General features: G+C 38.5%; 2 protein-coding genes across 2 annotated transcripts in view; one reads left to right on the top strand and one right to left on the bottom strand.

Moving 5' to 3' along the window:
• Positions 1-25,784, bottom strand: part of KMT2C (lysine methyltransferase 2C) — a 277,011-nt gene that overhangs the window by 41,350 nt on the left and 209,877 nt on the right. The window contains 13 exon segments of the mRNA XM_036863101.1: positions 1,143-1,435; positions 1,943-3,820; positions 4,575-4,757; positions 5,898-5,971; positions 7,685-7,899; positions 8,132-8,264; positions 13,256-13,372; positions 13,471-13,503; positions 13,686-13,823; positions 14,828-14,875; positions 15,284-15,388; positions 19,458-19,638; positions 23,558-23,688. Coding sequence (XP_036718996.1) covers positions 1,143-1,435; positions 1,943-3,820; positions 4,575-4,757; positions 5,898-5,971; positions 7,685-7,899; positions 8,132-8,264; positions 13,256-13,372; positions 13,471-13,503; positions 13,686-13,823; positions 14,828-14,875; positions 15,284-15,388; positions 19,458-19,638; positions 23,558-23,688 — 3,529 coding nt within the window.
• Positions 11,564-11,827, top strand: LOC118900624 (40S ribosomal protein S27-like). The gene has a single exon (XM_036863103.1). It carries the CDS (start codon positions 11,579-11,581, stop codon positions 11,825-11,827), a length of 249 nt encoding a protein of 82 aa, XP_036718998.1. The 5' UTR covers positions 11,564-11,578.

Raw genomic sequence — 25,784 nt, 5'->3', positions numbered from 1 at the left:
TCTAGAAAAAACTAAAGGCAATTTACAAATAAATATAAAACAGAGCAACAGGCAAAAGTGAGGAGAAAGAAAAAAGGAAAACAAGGGTAAGACTCTAACATGGAGGTAGGTATTAGACTAAAAACTATATCTGATAAAATGAAAAGCATATGTTAAAGAAATATTATTATTATTATTATTTTTAAATTTGTTTATTTATTTATTTATTTTTGGCTGTGTTGGGTCTTAGTTTCTGTGCGAGGGCTTTCTCTAGTTGCGGCGAGCGGGGACCACTCTTCATCGCGGTGCGCGGGCCTCTCCTGTTGCGGAGCACAGGCTCCAGACGCACAGGCTCAGTAATTGTGGCTCACGGGCCCAGTTGCTCCGCGGCATATGGGATCTTCCCAGACCAGGGCTTGAACCCGTGTCCCCTGCCTTGGCAGGCAGACTCTCAACCACTGCGCCACCAGGGAAGCCCAAGAAATATTATTATATTATAATAACATAATACCTTATTATAACTCAGGCCTACATTTGGCTTTGATTGTTCTACTAGCCACTTCAAAGATGGAAACCACTCATCACAAAAAATTCCTACAGGAAAACATCCTTTCAATTTGGAAATTTCCACAAATATTTACCATGTAAATTAAAATGAAAAATCTGAGGAGAGAATAATTCTCACTCATCACATCACAGGAGGCTTTGAAGGAATATGGCAGTTACATTTTAAAGGTTTGACTGGTAGGATAAACTACATCGCTGTGGCTGTGACGTAAGGCTAGTACAGTCAATATTTGATGACAAAGGGAGTGCTTTTACACTCTGTTGAGTACTGAGGGGTTTAAAGAAAAACCCACAACCTCTCATTAGTGAAAAATAATGTTGATCATATCTCAAAGGGATCAAAAAGTAAAAAACAGCATAAACTTCTTGATTATGAGTAATTTCAAAGAATATATATACATATGTGTGTATTTATATATATATATATACACATATATATTAAAAAGACACTGAATCCCTTTGCTGTACACCTGAAACTAACACAACATTGTAAATTAACTATACTACAATTAAAAAATGGTCCAAAACGAAATAATTTCAGTTGTGCATTCCCTTCTATTAGCAATTTAAATCTGGCATGAAACTAACAGCATTACCTGAATCCATGAGGTCTCATCCCCATACCAGTAACATCAGGAGTATAGGGTCCACGCGGATCCTTTGGGAAAACAGCGTATCTAGGCCCTAGAGGAGGGCCAACGGGAGAGCTGATGCTCCCAGGATAGGGGGGTGGAGGCCGAGTAAAAGCCCGGCTGACACTCTCCGGCTGCCAGTGCTGCAGGGGCCCCGGATGCGGCACTGCTCCTGGGTCCTGTGACCCTTTCTCCTGTCGACCTGCCAGCTTCTTCTGCTGTTGCTGCTGGAGGATGATTTCACGTAACTTCTGTCGCTGAATGAAAAGAAACAAAAAATGACCGGGACTTTTTAAAAAGTAATGGCTTTTTAAGTCTCAATGCTTCGGATGCTTGACTCTGGTAATGTTTAAAATATCGTAATATTTCAAAGTATGATAAAACACTAGTTAACACTTAAATATTCAATCGGTTATAAAAAATAAAGTGACGAGTCGCCCGGCTAGCTGAGTCGGTAGAGCATGAGACTCTTAAAAAATAAAGTGATGATTTGGGTCCTTTTCCTTGCCATACAACTATCACAAAACTGAACCTTTTGTATTTAAGAATTCCCCTACCAACTCATGAAAATTGAAATTAGATAAAAGAATAAGTCCAATTCATCAGTGTTGATTTTACTGATTTCATTTTTCTTCTTTGCAGTATGACAAATTCTACAGAAAAGATCGACTTTAACAGCTGTATATAAATTACTCAATTCGATAAAATGAATAGCTTTCTCAAATAATACATTTAAAACATCTGAGAACATTCAACCTGTTTACCTGTCTCAATTTCTCTGTATCTGCTTGAGACATGTTTACAGTGCTCTGTGTATCGGTGACTCCTGAGGTCGGTACAGGTCCGGGAAGCTGGGACACACCAGAGAACTGCTGGCCTTGAGAATTCATGGGTGAGTTGGAAGGTGCACTGAAGCTCCCCTCTGATCTAGGCCGTGGCTGATCAGCGACATCATGGGCAACCTGACTTGTTCCGAAAGAGTCAGACTGAGATCTCGGAGTCATGGGAGGCTGATCATAGGGGTCACGAGGGGCAGATGGGGAGACACGGCTAAAAGTGTCTGAAAGACCAGGTCCAGGTGGCCTGGGTGTTTGGGAACACGCATCAGGTGGCCTTACCAAAGGGCCAGGTAAGGCTGCTCCTCGATTTTGTGCTGCCTGCAGGAAAGGATCCTGATTTGGCATGAGGACTGGTCTTGTCATTGAGGACCTAGTAAAACCCTCTGAAATCCTTGGCCTTGGTATTGCTGGTGGTTGGGAGTAAGGAACAGAAATTCCAGGTCTCGGCGTTCCAGGAGGGTGAGCCCGTGGATCAGAGCGTCTCTGATTAGCTGCAGACGTAACAAACAAGTCTGCTTGGGCAGACGGCCTTGGGGTCGGTGCCTGCTGACTATACGGATCAATGGTGGTGGGCCGGGGAGTTCCAGGAGGTTGAGAATAGGGGTCTGGATTGGAGCGAGATGTTCCTGGGGGTTGGGAATAGGAATCTACAACAGGTCGTGGAGTTCCTGGAGGTTGGGAATATGGGTCCTGAGATGTTGGCCTTGATATGGCTCCAGGCTGGGAAAAAGCCCTTGAAGGATGAGCAAAAGATTCATTCATTGCCGGATGTGGGGTGAGGGGAGGCTGGCTATATGGATCACTTGACTGGTTATGAGAAAAGTTATCTACAGGTCGTGGTGTCAAAGCAGGCCTTTCATAAGGGTCGACAGACAATCGCCTTGGTGCCTGTGACACTGACCCATAAGGGTCCTGGGAGGATGGGGGCGGCTGCATTGGAGCTTTAAAAGGTCCGGGGCCACTATCAAGAGGTGCAGGTGTCAACAAGGGTCGAGCGTATGGATCAGGTATCCGTTGTCTTTGAAACGCATCTGCCCTAGGAGATGGTTTAGTAAAGTGGTCACTGGTTCCAGACGCTAGAGGACCTTTTGCAGTTTGTTCAGAAACTACAGGTGACCGGGGCAGGCCTAAGGGTTTGGGAAACGGATCTGTCATCACAGGCCTAGGTGTGTCTGGAGGCTTTGCATAGGGGTCACTACTTGCTGCGGAGGAAGAACATAAATCTCTGACTGGGGACGGCCTGTTTGCTGTTGTCTCGCTCATTTGAGCGGGCCTCGATACGGATGATAAAGGTGCACAGTTTTCCACCAGTGCAGAATTTCTTCTGGAAAAACCATGGCCCCCAGGAGGTGGTCTTGGGGTACCAACCATTTTCGCATAAGGATCCACTGGAGATGGCGGCCGGGAGTTAGAAGGTCCGGGGGAAAACATCTGTGGGGAAGGCGGCTGAGAAGCCTGAGCCTGCGACAGACTCTCCGGGATGGAGATCCGGGACGGCGCCGGAGGAGGAGGTGGCGCCTGTGGTTTCACAAACACGTCATCTGGTGGCGCGGCAGCGGGGGTGCCAGGCAGCGGCTTTGCAAACAGGTCCTTAGGGAAGGGCTGCGCAGGAGACACGCTTGCAGGGCCAGGCTGCGGGGTCCCGGGGCTGTGGACCCCCGCGCTGGGCGTGTCTGGGCCGGGCTGCCCCGGAGGAGGCTGAGCGCCGAGCTGCTGCTGCTGCTGCTGCTGTTCGCTCTTCACCTGCTCCAGCTTCTGGGTGGCTTCCATTTTCGCCTGCTGCTTGCTTTTCTGGCGCATTTGCTGTTGAAACAGGAAAGAAAACACAGTCATGTGGCTAAGGAAGACTACAGCTGTCGCGGGGCAAGGGGGAACAGCAACAGAAAATTTGTTTGACGTCGTCAGTTTCCAGATGGCTTCCCTATTATAAATTCCTCAAGAGGAGAGACTATCATTCATCAGAGTGTACCGAATGTCTACGGCAATATTGTTTATAATATTTACTAAAACTTCCCCAAATCAACTTAAATATATTTTATTGAGAAAGGAAAGTCTATTTTAAATCAAATTTTTATATTCTAGTCAGAACTACAGCTGAAACTATATCATAAATAGCTCTTCTCTCAAAAAGCAAAAATTCAATTTTAAAAACCAAATTCTTTTTTTTATAATTAATTAATTAATTAATTAATCCTTTTATTTTTGGCCGGGTTGGGTCTTCGTTGCTGGGCGGGCTTTCTCTAGTTGCGGCGAGCGGGGGCTACTCTTCGTTGCGGTGCGCGGGCTTCTCACTGCGGTGGCTTCTCGTTGTGGAGCACGGGCTCTAGGCACGTGGGCTTCAGTAGGTGCGGCACGCGGGCTCAGTAGTTGTGGCTCGCGGGCTCTAGAGTGCAGTCTCAGTAGTTGTGGCGCACGGGCTTAGTTGCTCCGTGGCATGTGGGATCTTCCCGGACCAGGGCTCGAACCCATGTCCCCTGCACTGGCAGGCGGATTCTTAACCACTGCGCCACTAGGGAAGTCCTAGAAAGCCAATTCTTAAAGAAACAGAAACACACACCTGTCTGAATTTCCATTCCTGTTCATGTTCCGATTCTCTCTGCTTTAGTGGATCTTTAAAAAGATCTGAATCAATACGAGAGCTGGGATCGATGCTGTCTTGCTGTTGCTGCCTTTTCATGGAATCATTTGACATCTGTACTTTATTAATGCGTAAAGCAGCTCTGTTATCTCTGGCTTTTTGCTTTGAAAAAAGGAGAAAATTATCTCTCAGTATATGTTAAAATTAAAACTATGACAAACTTTATCATACAAATGCAAGAAAAAGTTGGGTTAAATAGTTGAAAACAGTTGAAATATGAATCTTGAGAACTTACAGCCTCTTGTGTGAAAAGATCTGGACACTACCCCACTTTTCCCTTTTATAAGGCAAGTTTCAAATGAAGACCTATTTCCATCTCTCTATTTGAACCAGGCTAGAGAACCCAGGTGTTATCTAATATTTTCAATCCTAATTTTCGCTAACAGACTCGTCAAAAATGGAACGATTAATATCTCTCTCAATTTAGAGAAAAGGAAAATGCCAAATCAATCCTCCAAATCTAAAATCTGGAATCTGAAGCTTAACGTTAAAAAAAGAAAAATCATTGAGAAATATTAAAAATACCCTGCCATTACCTCTGCCAGTCAAGGCAAAACAAAACAAAGCATCCTCAACACGTTCCCACACCCAAATTTTTTGCTTTATCCAAGCAGTCATTATCACTGACAGTATGTCTGCTGAAGATCAAAGTAGAAAATAAGTGCATATACTTTTCAAAACGATAATGCAGATATAATATGCTTTCAAATGAAAGCAAGGATTTGGATCCAGTTGACAATCTTAATTTGGCTCTTTGGGAGAAAATAAATCACCATCTGAACTGTGAATCTTATAAAATACCCTAATAATTCCTGGCCAAGTCCATGTTTCAAAAGGTCCTTAAAGGTGTCCAGGTATACCCCTTTCAAGATTCTCTACTAAACCTAATACAGAAAGAGCTTACTGTGGAAGAAACTGAGGCACATTAATGTGGCTGCAAAATGTAGTACTCTTTCGAAGAGATAAAACAATTTAAAAGTGAAATGAATTAAACATGCTCCTAGGATAAGTGATTTCAATCTTCAGCATACCGGTTCTATTAACCAGCGTATGAAAATGTCACCCTCTATATTAAGACATCATGAGTTAGGAAAACACTAGAAAACAGAGCTGTTTATTAGTTGTACAAGTATTTAACGTATGTTTTTTGGAATGGGAAATCTTTTTATTAACCTAAGACAATAATAATAAGATTCACATATTGTGTCTGAAGGCATGATACATATGCGTTTTTTTAAATACCACGTATGGTGCTCTTTCCTGCGAGCTTGCTTTTCTCCACAGCTTGGCAATTTGCTTCACTCTAGTAGTCCAGTCTGCAACAAAAGAACACAGTAGACACATTCACAGAGCCATGGTAATGATGCGTCTTAATCAAAAGGTTGATAAACTGCTAACAGTTAAACTTATTCTGCCCATATTTTCAGAAATGAATAGTCCTGTATTTAGTTCTTTGTACAGTATAAAGTACTGTACAGTATAATAGTCCTGTATTTAGTTCTTTGTACAGTATAAAGTACAGTATATGTTTGGTCTGTACAGCAGACCAAACATATTTCTGAATGGAGTGCTGCCTCATTAACAATCTCACCTGTGGAGTTGGGAAGTTTCTAAATCAAAGTTCTAAGCAGCCAAGATAAAGTTAAGCCAAACATAATAAATTCCCTCAACCATGTAAGATGCTACCAGGACCAAAGCTAAAAGTTTTGGAAAACATCTGTGCTCAAGAGAAGCCTATCAAGTTGACCAAAAGGAAGTAATCATTATTAAAAATAAGCATCTCATCAGCACTTGTGCACAACGAAGACAGGGAAAAGCAATGATTTCAAGCCACTTCTATGAAACTCAGTGTGAGGACAGTACACAAAATGAAATCTGGGTGAGATCAACAGTTAGCAATAAATGTAGAAATGCTTTTGTCCATATTTATAAAAAGAAAGCTTCGAAACAGCCAGTGAAAATGGAAATCAGCTGCAGACCAACAGCCTTAACATGGTATTTCATGAGGTTCTAGAATCACACAGTACATCTATTAAAGAAAATTACTTTAAAAAAAGGAAACCTACAGCTCCAATCTAAGGACAATTTTTACACTGACACTAAGTGACTTAATAGAACCAGATATACTCATCTCTAAGCAGCAAATAAAAATGTGGTTTAAAAACAAAAACAAAAACAAAAAAAACCCTTGAAGAATGTGTATACTGCTTTAACAGACAGCCCTGCATTAAACCACTGATTTCTCTTGTTAGATAAGGTAGCATTTATTTCTATGCATAATAAATAAAGTACTACAAGGCGGCCAAACCGAAAAGGCCAAACCTAAAAAGACAGGGGTCATCCATAAAAAATCCACCTTTAAGTACTCCTCTAGTAATTTAAAAGAGCCATATGACAGCTGGGAAACTATTGCAAGACAAAGCTTAAGGGACCTTTTCAAATCCTAGTTTGTCTTGCAACATGAACTCAAGATACTAAATGAGCATTTGCTTACAAATACTCTGTAAGTGACATTAATCCAAATGTTTCATCCTCTTGCTAATGAGAATTTTCAAAAATGGTACCACTGTACCATCTGCTTTTTTCAAATGGGCTAGACAGTTGGGAAGAAGGGGAAATAATTCTGAGTTAGTTTCAATGTGAACAATACTTAGAGTGGAGTCTGATTTAGCCTAACTTAATACTTCTGATTAAATGACAAGCTTTTTATTCTAGGAATTTTCTCGTACAATTACACATATAACACAACACTGACTTCCATGTATTTGAAAAGACTGCTAGGAGCTGGAATCACTTCATTAATTGAAATTAACTTCTGGGAAATATGCAAATCGGTACAGGGCTTAGGACGAAGAAAAGGCAAGATGTTTCTAGATATCTAGGGAATCTTCACATTGTGCAGAGTCACACTAGATAAAAATTAATGGTGATACACGGGCTCTCTATTATAGTTAAGACAAGAACAAAAAAAGCCTGTCACGTGTGGGAAAGTTGGTCATATGTAAAGCAGTGATATATCTGTGACTTACCCGGGAATTCTTCCTTTAGGTTGGGGAAATTAATATTTGTGTAGAGAACTGGTGCTACTGTTGCCATTTCACCCAGGGCCTCCTCTTTCTCCCACTTGAGTGTACTTCTCTGGGCATTTGACATTGTATCATTTTCTCCTTCCATAATGGGCGCTGATGATGTCCAAGAGCCGTTAGGGTCACTTGCCATTGGATTAAATGCTGGATTTTTATCCCTGGCAAGAAATAAACAACTTTACTTCATAAACATAACTTTCTAAGTACTATGGTCAAGTACAATTTCATTAAACCTATTATTATTACAAAATAGCTAAAATGTTTGATGATTTTTAGCAAAGATCACAATGAGTGCAACACACTAACACTGTGCACAATCACTCAGACTAATAACCATTCATATAACAAAAATGATTTACGTTTCCGTAGAAAGGGGAGGCTTTTAAATACCTGGCATCAGTGTAGGGGGCCTGTGCTACAGCAGAGAAAGTTCCCAGTCCACTTCCAGGAGGCAAAGAATTATGTGCGAGATGAGGACTGGGTCCAATAAGGCCGTTCATGAGTGGCATCCGTGAAAAAACATCTTAAAAGAAGAAAGCAGTAATTTTTGCATATTATGAAAAAATAATTAAAAAGCAGTGGAAATATTTCTAAATAAAAATGCATACTACTACTTAAAAGTAGGATTTTCCCCCAATATTATACTGTAAAATATCGCTTAAAGAGTGACTTGGTTATGAAATTTTGAAATATGGACTCTATAATTCTGTTTACTTCATTATGGTATAATGGAAGTAGCATGTGTTTTGGAGTCTGACAGCCCTGAGCTTGAATCTTAATTCTGCTACTTGTGACAAGCAGAATCAATCACTGCTTCTATAAAATGAAGGTGTTCTACAATGTAACTGGCATACTGCATGTGCAGTTTTCAGCACAGTGCCTGCTATGCAGTAAGGATGCAGTACATACGAGCTCTAAAAAAGGAATCAATCTCAACAAATGCTAGTGAGTTGTATCAAATACTCTTCTTCACGCAAAATTTACAAACAGATGTCCCTTATATGAAAAAAACACCTATTATTCTTAAATTGGCACTTTCTCTAAAGTAGTTTGGAACAACAAGCAATATTTCATCTACCATTATAAATTGGACGACTACTGTTGAAAATAAATAATTTCTGTTTTTGACCTAATTTTCATTAATTGCAGTTTCAGCCCCCAAATGTATTTTAATTCTCATTCCAGTACCTTCACGTCTTCTTTCTAAATAGACATTAGGCAAACCATAATAAGACCACCTTGTGTTTCTCTTAACTCTCCACAAGCATATAACTCCAACCCTTATTGTGATCATCTGTTTTCCTAAACTATTTGGAAATAAGCCAACTGTCCTTAACCAAGCAGGTTTCCAGCAAAAAACAAACAAACAAAAAAAAACACCTTTTTTTGGTGTACCTTCAAAAACCCTTTCCATAAACTTAACAGTGGTAATCATTTCACGATGTATGTCAAATCACTATGCTGTACACCCTAAACTATGCAGTGCTGTATGTCAACTATATCTCAATAAAACTGGAAGGTGGGGAGAAAACCCTTCCAATTTAAAGACATAATAAATACGTGGCCTCTACTTACGTTATAACACTCAGAACAACACTAGGAGATCCACAACCGCATCACCAGTTATAATTATACAAATGAAAATCAGTTACAAAGTTGGTTAATACTTGGCACACCTGGTATAGTGACAGAGAACTCCTAACCCGATCACTTGCCAAGCTATTAGAAAAAATAACGAAGATAAGTGTCTTGCCCACGTAACGTTCTACACTACATAATGTCCTTTCAGCCAAACCAGACCCTCAGTTACAACTCTCAAGTTTGTCTGAGGACACTGGGGCTGACTGCCCGCAGCTTTTCAGGCTTTGTCTCAAGGACAGTGGTCCTGGAACCATCTGACTTCCAGGTTAGGGCTTCTCCTGCAGAATGGCAGAGCTGGGCCCACTGGATCTGGACTCCACAACAAGTGTCTCAGGACACTTAAGTTCACTCCAAGGATCGGATTAAGAAGCAAGATTTCTGCATTTATTCCAAGTAGAATGCTACTTCTATTTTTAACTTTAGAGAAAAGTAGGTTCCACTAAGGAATATGATATTTTATTGAAAAATATCAAATGCCTTTCATGTAGATAGGATAAAGAAAAGCTCCCTTCCTGGTAGTGAGAATGTGATCTATCCTGGAGCTATCAGCACTGACTACTGTAACTGCAATACGACTATACTGAAACCTTACATAATAACAATAGCTACTACTCATTAGCAATTTAGTATATGCCTGGCACTGTTCTAAAACATTTACATGTGTTACTTAACTCTTTGGTCCTCACAACCACGCCATGAAATGGGTTATTACGCGTAGCTCCATTTACGCAAAAAGACCCAGAGAAATTAAATAACTTAAGTACACATAAATAAATGCAAAGCATTTTCCCTTTGTTATTATTTTAATTAGGAAGTGGTCTTTTTCCCATTCTCTCAAGTCTACCATACCTGGTCATACCAGTATCTTTTTCAAGGCATGAACCATGGTAAGAATTGCAAAGTCACTTCATGTAACTTTCACCTAAAGTGATTTCAAGTTACTGTCTCAATCTTCTTGAAATTTCCCTTCTCCACTTTCCTTTCTGACCTTCTGTAAAACTGTCAACACATCACACTCTGCCCTTCTCCTCATCGCTCCTACTAAGTTGTTCCACTGAAGATCACAACAATCTTATCATCCAGTGAAACAACACCTTTCATCCTACTTGACCCTACAACCTGTCTGATGATCGTCACTGCTAAGATCCTATACCTCTCACTCAGTGTCTCCATCTCTCAGTTTTTTTCACTTTCACCTAACGCTTAAAAAGGGGAAAGGAGTGTATAATTGCATACCTAATATAAATCAGTTGACTTAAGCATATAACTCATTATTTAATTAAAAAGAGTTCTTCAAGATTCTGTACTCTACTGGCAGTATATTCTCTTAAGAAACCTCACCCTTCCAACCACTACACAGACAATTCCTAAATTTTCATCTATAGCCTTGAACAATTGCAACTGCCTGTAAGTCAGAACAATGTGTATGTCCCATTTCTAACTAAAAATGGCCTAAAACTAAATTCATTACATCTCCACTACCCTCCCCCTACAACACACACACACACACACACGCACACATGCACACACGTGCACGTGCGCGCTTCTTTGTTCCATGTTTCTAGTTTACAGCATGACCGGTTATCCTCTAGGCAAGCCTGGCTTATATATAGTCTAGTTCAATTTATTTCCTTTTTCCTCACATCTTACATCCATTTGGTAGCACTATCCTACTTATTCTAACATCACTCTCTCAAATCCATTTCCTCCTTTCAATTAGCACTGCAGACATATTTAAATGGAGCCCAAATTCTAACTCAGTCCCAACTGCAAATAAACTCATTAGTACAACTCTTCTTGTCTCAAATCCATTTCCAATATTGACATCAGAGCTACTCTGCCAAAACATGTAACTCATCAGGTCATTTCACTGGTGTGAGGTCTCCAGTGCCTCTCAGAAGCCTGGAGAAAAAACGGCCAACTGCCAATGCCTAGCTGTCTAGAAACAGTTCAGTCCCATGTGTACTTTTTGTTCTGCCTTCTTAAACACTGCCCACTTACCTCTCTTTCTTTGCTCTGGAAAATGTTAGAGCTGCCATTCTTGAATATCTGTGTGGTCTCCCTGCATGTGACCTGATCATGCTTTATCCTTAAATTATTATTCTTTCAAACATGAATGCTGAAATCTCAGCGACTCCTACACACACAAAAAAATCAACCCCACCTTTCCGACGGTGATGACCTCCCCACGAGAACATGCCTCTCGCAAAGGATCTCCTTCATCCCTCTCCAGAAGAGAAGAGGAAACACAAGAAGCGCCTGGTGCAGAGCCCCAATTCCTATTTCATGGATGTGAAATGCCCAGGATGCTATAAAATCACCACCGTCTTTAGCCATGCACAAACAGTAGTTTTGTGTGTTGGCTGCTCTACTGTCCTCTGCCAGCCTACAGGAGGAAAAGCAAGGCTTACAGAAGGGTGCTCCTCCAGACGGAAGCAGCCCTAAAAGCTGCCGGAATCAAGATGAATGGGAAACCATCCCAATAAACATATTTCCGGTAAAAAAAAAAAAAAAAAAATCAGCTGCCCCCAACCTTCAAAACCTTATTAAAAATGAGACCGCACAGTGAAATGATTTAAACAATGATCATAAAACCTTTTATAAAGGAATACATCTTTAAATGATTTGATTTCTGAAATACATACTTTTAGTTTCAGAAAACATGGAGATAGTTTTTTGTATATGTTGAGAAGAGAAATATTGAAGAGTTCTTAATCATGAAGACAGCATACGGGGACAATTGAGGCAAGAAGCACTTACGATGGGCCTGCTTTACCCAAACGTAAATCACACGTTTAGTCTATAGCAAAACTCGAGGTAAATTTACGTTTAGAGGCTAAACTGGTAGAAACTAAAATATTTCAATTATGTGCATTATAGAATTGTTCATGTATACACGAAGTTGGTAATAAAGATAACATTAAATTATTTGCACATTTCAGCACTTACACACAGTGTATGAGCTTATAAAAGTATCATTATAAATTATTCAATTCAGTATATAATCATGAAGCAGTGACGACAGGATATAGAGAAATGACCCAATATTCAAATCATCAAGAATACACACCACCATCTCCCTTCTATAGGAGATTCCCAGACCTGCAGCATTACCACCTTACCTACCTACTCCCACAAATTTTAATTCTAGCCTATCAGATTTTAGCTCTCCAGGCAGAGGGAGAAAGGAAAGCCTTAAACTTGTTTTGCAAGTAGTTACAAATAGGCAGAAGAAAGTGGATTAAACAAAATAGGCAAATTTCCACAGAATTAGGAATTTCATAGTCGACAGTGGTAGAAAGGCCACTGATTTACTCTGAAAGTATGTACTAAGGACATATTCTGTGGTAAGGTATACAGTGGTGAAGACAGATGTGACCCAAGCCTTCAGGGAGCTCACCATCTAAAGGGAAAACCAGAATCACCCAAACAGTCATTTATATCTGCACCACATGCTACCAATGAAAAGCATGGGGTAGGTGTGGAGGTGGTGATTTGCTAACCACTGAGGAAATGACAGTGAAACTGAGACCAGATGGATGAGTCTAAGGCAGCCAGGTGAGGGGGGAGCAGTTCTCCAAACATCTCTGCAGGAAGGACTGAGTATAAGTGAGCTGCGACTAGGACTGGGGGACGGGAAGAAGGCAGGCAGGCACTGTTAATAGTGGCGCTGCAGATCGAGTGAGCAGAAGAATTCTGGCCATAAACAGAATCGCCGATTTCCAGGGGATGTCAGGGAGGGTAGGTGTGTAACTGAGGGAAATTCAGAGATTAGTACTCTTCCATCGGCACGAAAGAGGGCTTTCTGCCGGGAGTGTGTGTGCGTGGTGACTGAGGGGCCACACTTATGACGCTTTTCGAGAGGCGACATACCCTGAGTGTGCACGGGCAGCGGCTGAGGCGCAGGGGGCTGTGGTATGGGAGCTGCCTGCGTGGCCGCAGGACGAAGCACAGCGGTAAACAAGTCCTCCACATCCTTTCCTCCAAGCTCTAGGAGATACAGTTCCAATGACAGTACGATTAAAGGGCTACAGAGCCAAAGCACAGGGCATTCCATTCTTATAAACTAAAAATCAAAACACAGATACCTGGAATTTTATACAACTTTCCAAGAATTGCTCCTAGGATAAAATAAAGAGGTGGAAATATTAACAACTATCATTTCAATATACGGATACAGAAACAGCATTTGACATAAAATTATCAGAAGAGAAGTTAAACTGTAAATAAGCATGCAGAAATCTTTGGAAGTCATGTTTACTCGTGTCTTTTAGAAAGCCTAGACGTAGGGCACATATTTTACCATCTGTGACCATTTTGTCTAGCTCGGGGCTGAGGACACCATCGAGCTGCTCTTCACTTAACGGCCGTGAGCTCTGACCGACACTTGGCTGAGGCAAAGAGGGAGGGTCATCGGCGCCGGCACCAACGTCTACTCCAGCTGGAGGGGCAACGCATGCACGTTAGAGAGCGAATTCGGAACACTCACGCAAAATGCACTACACTCTTTACCTGCATTAAGACACAGCAATACGATTGAAACAGAGCAATGAAAAGCCTGTGATTCTGAATTAACCTGGATTCCTACATCAATCTGGAGAGTCAATCAGTAAAAATTAGGCACAATGTATCTATAAACTTGGGTGCTGCTTAAAGTTACAGTGTAATCAATGCAAACACATTCCCTGAGAAACAAAAGAACACATCTGGTTCTAAAGTGCTAAGTTCCACCAAAAAAATAAGCAGCAGATTATTAAGACAGGACTCTCTAAGAAGAATCAATATACAATGTTCAATATACAATTAACTGCTTAAACTTAGAAGATAGTGTTTCAAAATGTATGGTTCAACTTATCATATGCAGTTTGTGAAACAAGTTTCACACAAATTAATGAAAAGCTCTAAAATTCTTAATGCCTTGTAAAAATTATCCTTTTGTGAATAATTTCAACTACAGATCATATTTTTGAAATATTCTGTAGTCAAAAACAATATACAGATTATGTTTATTACATGCTTTATCTCATATAAATTGGTTTTTAAGCAAAAGTCACATTTAAAACTGGTTTATCTACTTTACCATGCTTCCTCAATGTTACTGCTATCAAAAAGTAAAATTTCATCTGCTCTTATCTGGAACTTATCTGCTCTTATAGGAACTAACTCTATAATATTTGGGTAATATTATAAACTACATATTAACATGAATAAAACCATTCATTAAAAAAAAAAAAAACGAACACTACAGAGAAAGTCATCCAAAGCACAGTACAGTTGTACCATGCTTTAGCTGCACGCACAAAGGGAAAAGCAAAGTTGGATTAGTGACAAATTAGCACTATAACAAATACACATGCACCTACAGGTTGTTTCAGCTGAAATCACTATTTAAAAAAAAAAAAAGACTACTTCTAGTCAGCCATCATCCACTGCTCAGGTTCTTACCAAATGGACAAGATGAGCTCTCAACCTGGAAAGTGCATAAATCAAGACCTACAAGACCCAAACCAAATAAAATGGATGATTACCGCGGGAGCGGGGTGGGGGGGGGGTGCAAACAAAAGAAGAAACAGGCACAGCAGGACTCTAAGGCAACAGACCTTAAATCTGATGCAATTAGACAGACAGCAGAAATTAACTAACTTGCTATTTCCCCTCTTAAAGCTGGAAAGCCAAGGCAGATCAAATAAAATGATGAGTTCTTTGACAAAGGAAGGGGAGGGGAGGGGGGAGGGAAGGAGGGAAGGAAGGAAGGAAGGAAGGGAGGGAGGGAGGAAGAAAAAGAAAGAAAGAAAGAAAAAATTTTTTTTCAGTTTCAGAGAAAAGACTAAGCTTGTTTCACACACATACCTCTCACTCACATCATAAAATAGACACTGGGCAAACAGTATTCATATATACCTGAATGATCAACTGATTTTGCAAGGTCGTCTGAAATTATTCCAAGAATGTCATCATCTGTGTTTAAGACTTCGGAAATGTCAGCTAAGGGATCATCAGCGGTACCTAAGTATAGCAAGTATGTTTTTAAAGTGTCAGTATTTTCCTAGACATTAAATTCTAAAACTCACTCATCCAACCATTTACTAAATATCTAGAATACAGCAGATACTGAGGCAAGTGCTAGAATCATAAAAAGATTATTACTTCTAAAGGAATTTTTCATAGAAAAGGCACTCCAACATTTTCAATAACAAAACATTAAAAATTAAGACTTTTGTTTTTGTGACCACTGTATATTAATAAAATAAAATTTAAAATAAAACCCATAGGCAATAAAAGTGAAATAGAATGTTATAAGAAACAAAGCAAAAAATTAAGAAAGTGGCATTGCTAAAAATGACATCTGGAAAACACTCTAGAAGATAAATAAAATATTAAACGCAAACCTACTGTTTAGAAGTTCCCTGTAAAGTATAAACCAGATACCATCTAGTTAAATGCCTACTTCCAGCTTTACCCTTAACACTGATTAATTCACTTATTTATTCAAGAAAATATTTGAGTACCCACAGAATTATGTCTATGGGTTATGTTAACAAGCACTGGTCCAGCCACTGGGAATACAGAAGTGACTAAAGCAAAGTGCATGCCCTCCAGGGCTTACTTTCTCAGAGGAGTTTGACAGTAAATAAATGACACCAGTGTAAGTGCTATAAAGATAAGCAATAAAGAAAAAAGGATTCAGAATAAGATGTGGAAATACTGTTAGATATTAGATAAAGTGGTCAGGGAAGGCCTTTTAAAGGTGGTTACCAAGCACAAATCTAAACAAGCTACGGGAGCATATGCCCTAAGATGGAAAGAGTACCTCAGGCAAAGGGAAAAGCAGATGCAAAGACCAGAGCAGGAAGAGTTTTGTCAAGACAAGGGGTCAGTGCTTGCAATGATAAAGGGAAAGAGTGGTAAGAAATTGAAAAGGCAGTTAAGCAAGATTATGGATGGTTTTACAAAAGTCAAGGCGAAGACTGAGCTTTATTCTGAAGTATAAAGTACAGTTGACCCTTGACCCTTGAACAACATGGGGGTGAGGGGCACCAACCCTCCACACAGTCAAAAATCCGAATATGACTTCTGGTCGGCCCTCCCTATCCTCATTTCCACCTCTGCAGATTCAGCCAACCAGAGATTGTAGGACTCCTGTACGTATCAGTGAAAAAAATCCTCAGAGAAGTGGACCCTCGCAGTTCAAACCCCTGTTGTTCAGGGGTCAACTGTATAATGGGAAGTTGTTGGAAGGTTGCTAGAAGAGGGTGTGACTGACATCTTACAGGGAAACGCTGGTTGCCAGGCGCAGAACCAACGGGGGTGGAGGAGGGGCTAAGGCCTGTTGGCAAGAGGAGAGATGGATCAGTCAGCGGGCCTGGGCCTAAGTGAGAGGTGGTACCAGCCTGCACAACTGTGGTTGGGAGGGTGAGGTTAGGAGTGGTTGGCTTTGGGATATCACTTGAAGGAGAGGCAAACTTGTGGATGTATTAGATGTGGAATGTGAGATAATGAAGAGTCAAGGAGAACTACAAGGGTTTCTGGCCTCATCAAGCAGGAAAATATTTAGGCTGTGCCTTCAGGAACTTTATTAGTCATTTAAGTTAAGGGATATCTGAATTTTTTAATCCATTTTGACTATATTTTTACTTAAGAAAAAAAAAAGGATTTATATTTAGAATGGATAAACAACAAGGTCCTACTGTACAGCACAGAGAACTATATTCAAAATCCTATGATAAACCATAATGGAAAAGAATATTTTAAAAAGAATACATATGTGTATAGCTGAGTCACTCTGCTGTGAGGCAGACATTGGCACAGCATTGTAAATCAACTATACTTCAATTAAAAATTTAAAAAAAAAAAGAGAGGAGGGGAGTACATAAAATACTCCAGATTCTAGATCAAATATTTCTTTGAAAATAGTCTTGTCCCATTAAACATATACTTCTCAAATAGAATTCATACATACATAAAAATGTAATTTTTCAAATTGAGCTAAAGTAAATTCTGTATGCCCAAATATTTGTAAAGTTTTTAAGAAATAAAATTATTTCAATAATGTATTCTCTAGACAACAGTACACTTGAAAGAAAAAAATTTTTGGATAATTGTTTCAGGGTTAAGGTTTGCGGGCTTGTTTGTTTTAAATCAAAGGAATTCTACTAAACAAATTACAACCATCGTTTTTTAAAAGACCATGTTTTAAAAGTTCTCCTCTACCTGAAGAGATTTTGTATCTTATCAACAAATTATTAAAACTGATGTAATGGACTACATTGAATAAAGTATTTTAAAAAAGGAAGCTATTACTTTTGAATTCCCATTATAGAGGCAAGAGAGTGGTTCGACTGCACAGAACATTATATTTAACCTAGGTTTTGAAATGTGTATTATTCTAGTCCTCTACATTTTGGCTTTATCATTAAACTATTCTCTCTTCAGGAGTTTTGCGGAAAAAACAACTTCAAATAAAGGAAACAGGAATAAAAATAGTGTACAGGGCTTCCCTGGTGGTGCAGTGGTTGAGAATCTGCCTGCCAATGCAAGGGACACGGGTTTGTGCCCTGGTCTGGGAAGATCCCACATGCCGCGGAGCAACTAGGCCCGTGAGCCACAACTACTGAGCCTGTGCGTCTGGAGCCTGTGCTCCGCAACAAGAGAGGCCGCGACAGTGAGAGGCCCGCGCACCGCGATGAAGAGTGGCCCCCACTTGCCACAACTAGAGAAAGCCCTCGCACAGAAACGAAGACCCAACACAGCAAAAATAAATAAATAAATAAATAAAATTTATTAAAAAAAAAAAAATAGTGTACAGCAATGTCTTTCCAGTCACAATATGTCTCCTTCCAACCTCAGTTCTCTTCCTTATAAAAACTCAAGGGCAATTTCCTTCTATGTAAGTCTTTAAATGGCTAGTCAAGACTTTTATAAGATACCCTTCAGAGTAAGACATCCTTTGAAGGGCCGACAAGTCTTCCACTATGCATTATTTTAACAACATGTTAACATGGATCAGAGCAGGTAAGTACTCAAAACAACAGAACTGAAGTAAAATGATCTGCTAACATTAAACAAAGAGCATGGCCTTTACTCCCGTGCTGGACGTGTGCATTCGAATAACAGGGGGATAAGATTGCTTCTAATTATTTCAAGAAGTTAAAATAAAAAATGAAAGCCTGTATTTCAATCCAGGATAGTGGTAAGTTAATGAAGCTGTAACTACTTAATATATCAAAAGTCATCTTTCAGTGGAAGGCTACTGCCTTAAGATTGTTTTCCAAATTGAGTTTATAAAATTAAATGAGTAACAAATGTAATTCAATGGCAAAAGGAAGCCTGTCAGAAGAACATTAAATTTCTAATTGAAAGTAAGATAAAAATACAGAAGTGGAGGAAAAACTTTGTGATACCAAACTAGTTAAACTCTGAGAGCCTTGTTGACGTTAATATTACTTAATAAACATTAAGCTCTCATACCTTTCTCTGATTCTAAGTAGTCCCCATATTCACTATAGCTAGGGCAGTGGGTCTCAACAGGGGACAGTTTTGCAGGGACATCTGGCGATATCTGGAGACATTTTTGGTCATTATGACATCATGAGGACAGAGATGCTGCTAATATCAGGACAGCCTCCCTCCTCCAACAAAGGTTCATCTGGCCCAAACTGTCGGTAGTGAGAAGCTGATCTAAAATATATTTCACTTTATTATCACAGTGGAACAGCCCGTTCTCAGCTACAGCACTCTTTTCCTCTTTTGAATTTCCTGGGGCTATGTAATTAACAAAAATCTACCTTGAGTTGAAGATTATTATATTTATAACTCACCAACTATGGCCTAATTATCCTCCCTTACATTTACCCTCAGCAAACTGTAAACCGAACATTTTCCTTCGCCACTCACAAGAGTTGATTTAGTGGTTGTTACACAGATAAACTTATTTGATAAATCTTATACACCTGGTACTTCAATAAAGTTAATTTTTAAAATGCATATGAGGCCAAACTAAAGCATTTCAAAGGTCTGATTAAAAGGAAGATGAATGGAATTCGATAAAGAAAAGTTTGTCACTGATTTCACATACCGTGAGTTCCAGGTTTTGCCGGCGTTGAGGATGAACTAAGTAGTGGATCTAAGGAAGGATCCAAGAAATTTGTGTTCATGTTTGTTTTGTAAGAAAGCTGAGCTGTATCTTCTGATAGATTATCTAAACTTAGTTTGTTTTGTCTAGTTGTATCTAGAAGATCTTTTCCAAAGAAAGCTTCCTAGATAAAGATAAGCACATATGAGAACAATTGACTTATAAAATTCTAAAATGAGAACAGATCATTCTGTCATCATTTTGATAAGAAGGCAGAAATAACAGAAAAGCTCAGTATTTAACAATATAAAAATTGAATATAGAAATATATAAATAATTATAGAGACAGCCTGTCAATTCTTTTATATAAAGAATTGACCGGAATTTTAAAAATAAGGTTTTTCGTTTTTTTTACAAGAATCAAATAAAATTATGCAAATAAAACCACACAATTCTGTCAAATATGTTTCTACCAACTGCAGTATAATAATTCGATACTCCCAGATTAGATTACAATTAAATTTAAAAATGGATAAATTTATAATACCATGGCACCTTAATTCATATTATAAGAAAAACTAAAACTTCATGATTATTAATATTTATAGATTATCTACAGAGGATAGCACAAGGGTTTGATCTACAGCTTTAATATTTATATACTTCAGATAGATTTAGTATTCTCATACTGATGCATACAACCACATGAAAGACGTCACATGCTATAAATCTGAAAGAGGGTTTTTATAGTCATTTTAAACAAACTACATGTACAAAATGTACAGCTATTAAAGGCTTTGGCTTTTTATCCATTTACTCATATTAACTTTTCTCCATTTCCATATACTTGCTCTACTGTAGAGACCACTCTTTCAAGCTAGGCTCCTTACAGCTCTAGATCTCCCCCTAACTTCTCAAGTGTCAATAAAGAGAACAAAAGGAAGCACTGGGGACCCCCTTCACTTACTTCAACCCCAGAACTCTATTTTCTATAATGTGGTCTGTCTGGAAAGGGGATTCTTGGTGGAGGGCAATTTTGCAGTAACTACCAACATTTAATACCCTTTTGCCAAAGACACATACACAAAAAAGGTTCACTGCAGCATTTTTTAGTAATACCAAAAAGAGAAAACAGACTCAATGTCTGTCAAAAAGCATATGACTAAATAAATTATAGATATCCATACTATAAAATACATCAGTTTTTAAAAAGGATGTAGAACTATGCTGTCAAAAAAAGAAGCTCTAAAATATTAAAAGAAAGCAAGTTGAGTGATATGTCCAGCAAAACATAAAATACAAACCAAGACTATGCAAAAATAAACTATTTTAAAAGTTCTGAAAGGATAAACACCAAGCTGTTAAGTTTTGAAAAGGGATAGGGGAGGAGGTATGTGAAGTCTGGTAGAAGTGATGAATATTTGATTTGAAATTTTCACTTTTTTAAAATGAAGTTGTTTCACTATGAAAAAGAAATTTGAAAACCCACAAAGATAGAGCACTGGGCAGGAGATGATTTGTTTCTTATACTAGCAATGCTTTTATCATTAGGAAAGCATCTTAGAACTTTATAGATCATTTACTTAATGCCTTCAGTATAAATTTGAGAAATCTGAGACCACCATTAGCAAGAATTTTTCCTTAATATGACCCATGACGAATTTAGTGGTATTTATCAAAAACTGTTACATTCTTACTACTTCGGTGGCTTTTTGTTTCCCGCAGTTAACATAAGGGAGCGGCTCCACCTGGTTTGTGACTTAATAATGTTCAGTGATGACCAGAACCTGGAGACTTCAGATCTGCTACAGGGGTTCCTATGGCCATGTGGTACCACCAGCTCTTAATAGGCCAGGTAACTATTTCTACTGGGTGGATTATACAATTATTTACAGTTTATCTTGACACTGTTGTGATTAATAAAGAAAAGCTAGAAAAACACTGTCACTGAATTCCTGGCGGGTTTTCATCGCTATGTACTATGTATGCCCCACCCCAACCCTGAACAATGGCGAAAAAAAATACAAGTGCTACCACAAGATGTCCAAGAAATAGTACTATCACAAAAGGTTCCTGCACATCAAAAAAAGCTATATATTACTGATGTACAACAGGGGAATTACACCTGTACACCAAAATAAACAATCCAGATCAACAGATTTAGATTACAGCAGTAATCAGGAAATCAGATCCACTATTTTTAAAGGCTCTTTTGCAAAAGTATGAAATGGTCAGTTTTCATATCAATACTTTCATTAAAAAGCTAAAGAGGGGCTTCCCTGGTGGCGCAGTGGTTGAGAATCTGCCTGCCAATGCAGGGGACACGGGTTCGAGCCCTGGTCTGGGAAGATCCCACATGCCGCGGAGCAGCTGGGCCCGTGAGCCACAATTGCTGAGCCTGCGCGTCTGGAGCCTGTGCTCCACAACAAGAGAGGCCGCGACAGTGAGAGGCCCGCGCACCGCGATGAAGAGTGGCCCCCGCTTGCCACAACTAGAGAAAGCCCTCGCACAGAAACGAAGACCCAACACAGCCATTAAAAAAAAAAAAAAAAAAAAAGCTAAAGAAAGCTTCCTAAATGTACATTACACTTTACAGAACGATCAACAGGAGGAGGAGGAGGGCATGCCATCTACTTAATACTCCCAGGAAGGACTATTAAGATGGGAGGTGAAGGGCATAGGAGACAACACAAAGGATGCAATTAAATATAATCTAAACAATAAATGGTTCTATTTCCTGAACAATAAAATTACTGTTATATATTTTTAAAAGGTACAAAGCTAGAATGAATGGGTATGTGAAGGGAATAAGGGGAAAATAAAACATTTATTAAAGATACATAAAATGTAAGGTGCAGAGTTAAGCACTTTACATCCACAATTCTTATTTCATCTCTCAACATTTCTGTACAGTAGGTATTACCACAGTTTTATAGATGAGAAAACTGGGGCACAGAGATGTTAAATAAAACAAAATCACATAGCTAACTGGTAGCAGAGTGGCATTCAAACCCAGGACTCTGACTTTAAAGACTGAACTCTTTAAAATGGACACTGCCTTTATGATGTTAGTTGTCTAACAAAAATTCACACTCATAAATATTATTATATACTTAAGGTACTTATGCTTTAAAGTCTTATTTAATAAATAAGAAGACATTTTATTCAAATGAGTATTTGAATTTTATACTTCTAATTACTAAAAAAAATTGAGGAAGCTGTATGTTAATTGAAAGGAAATGCATTTTAAAACCAATTAAATTAGTAGTAGCTAATTGGAAAATTAAGGTTTAAAAGAAACATTACAACTCAAGCAATGAAGAGCTATCTATGCTGGCCACAGCTGTGTGGGAGGGACAGATCAGATGGACACTCAATGACAGTCTGATCCAATTCAATTTCTACACATGAAGGAAGAGAGGCCAAGGAAGGATGAATTACATGCTCAAGGACCTAGAATGACCTATGGCTGAGCCAGCCATTACAGCTTAGTCCTATTTCTGATGTGAGGCTCTTTCCAATGGGCCACATGGCCTTGAACTCTTCTGTGACTTAATGTTTACAAGATGAACTAGAAGGATTTCTATTTACATCTATCAAACAACTTCTTCACATCAAGGGATATTTTCCTGATGTACATTTTAGAAAACAAAAACAATTCAGCCTAAACCTTTGGTTCACTAGGCCTCTAAAAGTGGTAAATATTATTAAAGCTATAATTCTGGCGGCTAAAAACCCATCATCATTCAGTGAACATAATTACTGTAACCTGTACTAGCAAAGGAAGCTGTCCACCAGACTTGCGTTTGCAGAGCACACAGGCATGACTGGTTTGGAAGAATGAGCTTTTCCCAGCCAAAGAGTTCTTGTGTGTCTTATGAAATTTATAAATGAAAAACTGGGATTAAAAACAGAACTTTGTAAAAAGTATCAAAGCACAAAGAAGATAAATGTAATTTTTAAGGGCTTCTGGAAGGCACAAAATGGCATTTATGATGACTGATTAAAACATGTACAAAAACAACAAAACTATTTTTCAAAACTCGATACATCACTTTACGTTTCTTTCATTAACCAATATATAATATAAAGCAAAATATTACTTGTAAATAGGCAGGGAAAATTTCTTCAAGCTTATTTTTCCTTTTTCGGTATCTCTTCTTTATTTTTTCAGTGTTTTCAGTGACAGAAACAGATTCATCAACTAGAGTATCTGGTAACTGCTCACTCCAGCCTGAAACAATAGTCACATTTATAAATATGTGGTATTTAAAATTTTCAGATAAGCCCACCAAAAGTAATTTTATAACTTACCAACATACACACAGTTCCACATAAACAAGCTTTTTCCTTTTTCTTTCAGTTTTATTGAGATATAACTGACATACAAGTTTAAGGTACACAGCATAATGACTTGACAAATGAGCTTTTTCATGAAAAGACCTCAAAGTAAGTTTATTAATTTTTAAGTATCATAAAAAATTCATTTCATGTCTACTTATTATCAGCATGCTTCCCATTGTTTCTTAATGAGTATTTTCTTATTCACAAAGCAGAAACTTGATTTTTTTTAATGTTGACATTTTGTTAAAGATTAAAAAAAGGAAAATACATACTCAGTGCTAATGAGTATGGATAAATGGCTACTCGAACACTTCTAAAGGGAATTTAGCAGGTACAACCTTTTGCTAAAGTTTATTGGGACTATCTAACAAAAGTCTTTTAAAAAATGTGTGTCCTTCAATCCAGCAATTCCAAGCTCAGGGATTTACTGCAAATTAGGTATCTGGAGTACATACATATTGTGATAATATATGACTGTCTATGAATATGATCATAAATATGCTATGAATGATCAAATTTAAAATCAAAAATCCAAAATGTTGGACTATGAAATTAGCAAAGAAACAAGTACACCGCTTAAAGCAGGTAAGCAAGCAATCAAATGATACTCTCACATACTTCAGGCAAAAGGCACACGCCTTCTGAAAATCAATGTGGGCACTTTTGTTGCCAGACTACATAGGTGGACTGAAAACCACTAAACATAGTGGATAAACATTTTAAAAAAAATACAGCAGTAATCGAAACAGAAAATAAAGAATTCTCCAAGACCAAAAATTAAGGTAAAATAGGAACCACAGAAATAAGCAAAGAACTAAATAAAGCTCTCTGAAATTTTGCTAAAATCTAGTGACCTTGAACTCCAGTTTTCAGAGCCTTATGAGGAATGGGGAATAGAAGACAAAGCCTACAGCCTCTTCCCAAGGTGCAGAGATTAACCAGAAGCTGCCTGGTATAAAGGTGGGACCCTGAAGGACTCCACACCAGGGCTGGTTTAACAAGAAACACACCCTCCCGTTCCCCTGGTCCTCCACACATCACTCACCACCACCTCCCTAACCTGACAGCAAAGAAAACTGCTTGTCATCTTGTCACTGAATAAGGTGCTGGGTAGAAAGGCAAAAAAATGAAAATCTTCCCTGAGAGTTCATAAACTCAGTACAGCCCTGATATATAAGAAATCTGAATTTATATAACATAGGTGGACCAAAAAACTTCAAGCTAAGAATTTAGCTTAAAGGAGTCCTAGGGGAGTAGCACCTCATGTTCCTGGCAACAAATATTCTCTGAAGTAACCAACCTTCACTTCAGTCCTCAAAAAGTTCAGAGAATGTTCTAAAGAATATGAGCTCACAGTTTAAAAGAAGTTTTGTTGCTGTTTAATGTATATGTATCTATCTCACACCATAAACACAACAAAATGAGGCACTAGGAGACAGGGCCAGGAGATACAGAGTAGAATCAGATATGCAAAGGTTTTAGAAATATTATATTCTAAATCAACTGAAACGGAGAGGAATAAGCTGTAAAAAGAAGCTACGAAGTGTTAAAATATCAAAAAAGTAGTTTAGAAAAGGATAAATGCATAATAAATTAAAAACTCAGTGGATGACACTGGATGACACAAATGAAAAATACTGAACTAAACGATAAAACTAAAATTATATAGAAGACAAAATAGAGACAAAGATGGAAAACAAAAAAATAGTTTCATTGAACATATCACATTTCTTAACTGGGGCTTATTACAGCCATGTTAAGTCATATTAGAAACTTCTTTAAAACCATTATGGTGCTTCCTTTTAAAAATGTGCAGCAATTTTTCTGAAATTCATTCACAGGCCAAAACCCTATCACATAGTAATAAAAGAACTCTATTCAAAGAATATGATAAAAACATCTTTTTTCTTCAGAGTCTATATAAAATATTTAAAATACAGAAAGTGTACAGATCGTGACCATACTGACTGCAAAGTCTTCATTAGG

This window comes from Balaenoptera musculus, chromosome 9 (assembly GCF_009873245.2).
Source record: "Balaenoptera musculus isolate JJ_BM4_2016_0621 chromosome 9, mBalMus1.pri.v3, whole genome shotgun sequence".
Taxonomy (NCBI): domain Eukaryota; kingdom Metazoa; phylum Chordata; class Mammalia; order Artiodactyla; family Balaenopteridae; genus Balaenoptera; species Balaenoptera musculus.
Note: the sequence above shows the minus strand (reverse complement) of the source record. Positions and strands in the feature narration are given on the sequence as shown.

Bases quoted from the DNA above. Each gene is read 5' to 3' on its own strand.
- LOC118900624 (XM_036863103.1), top strand. From the start codon at position 11,579: ATGCCTCTCGCAAAGGATCTCCTTCATCCCTCTCCAGAAGAGAAGAGG.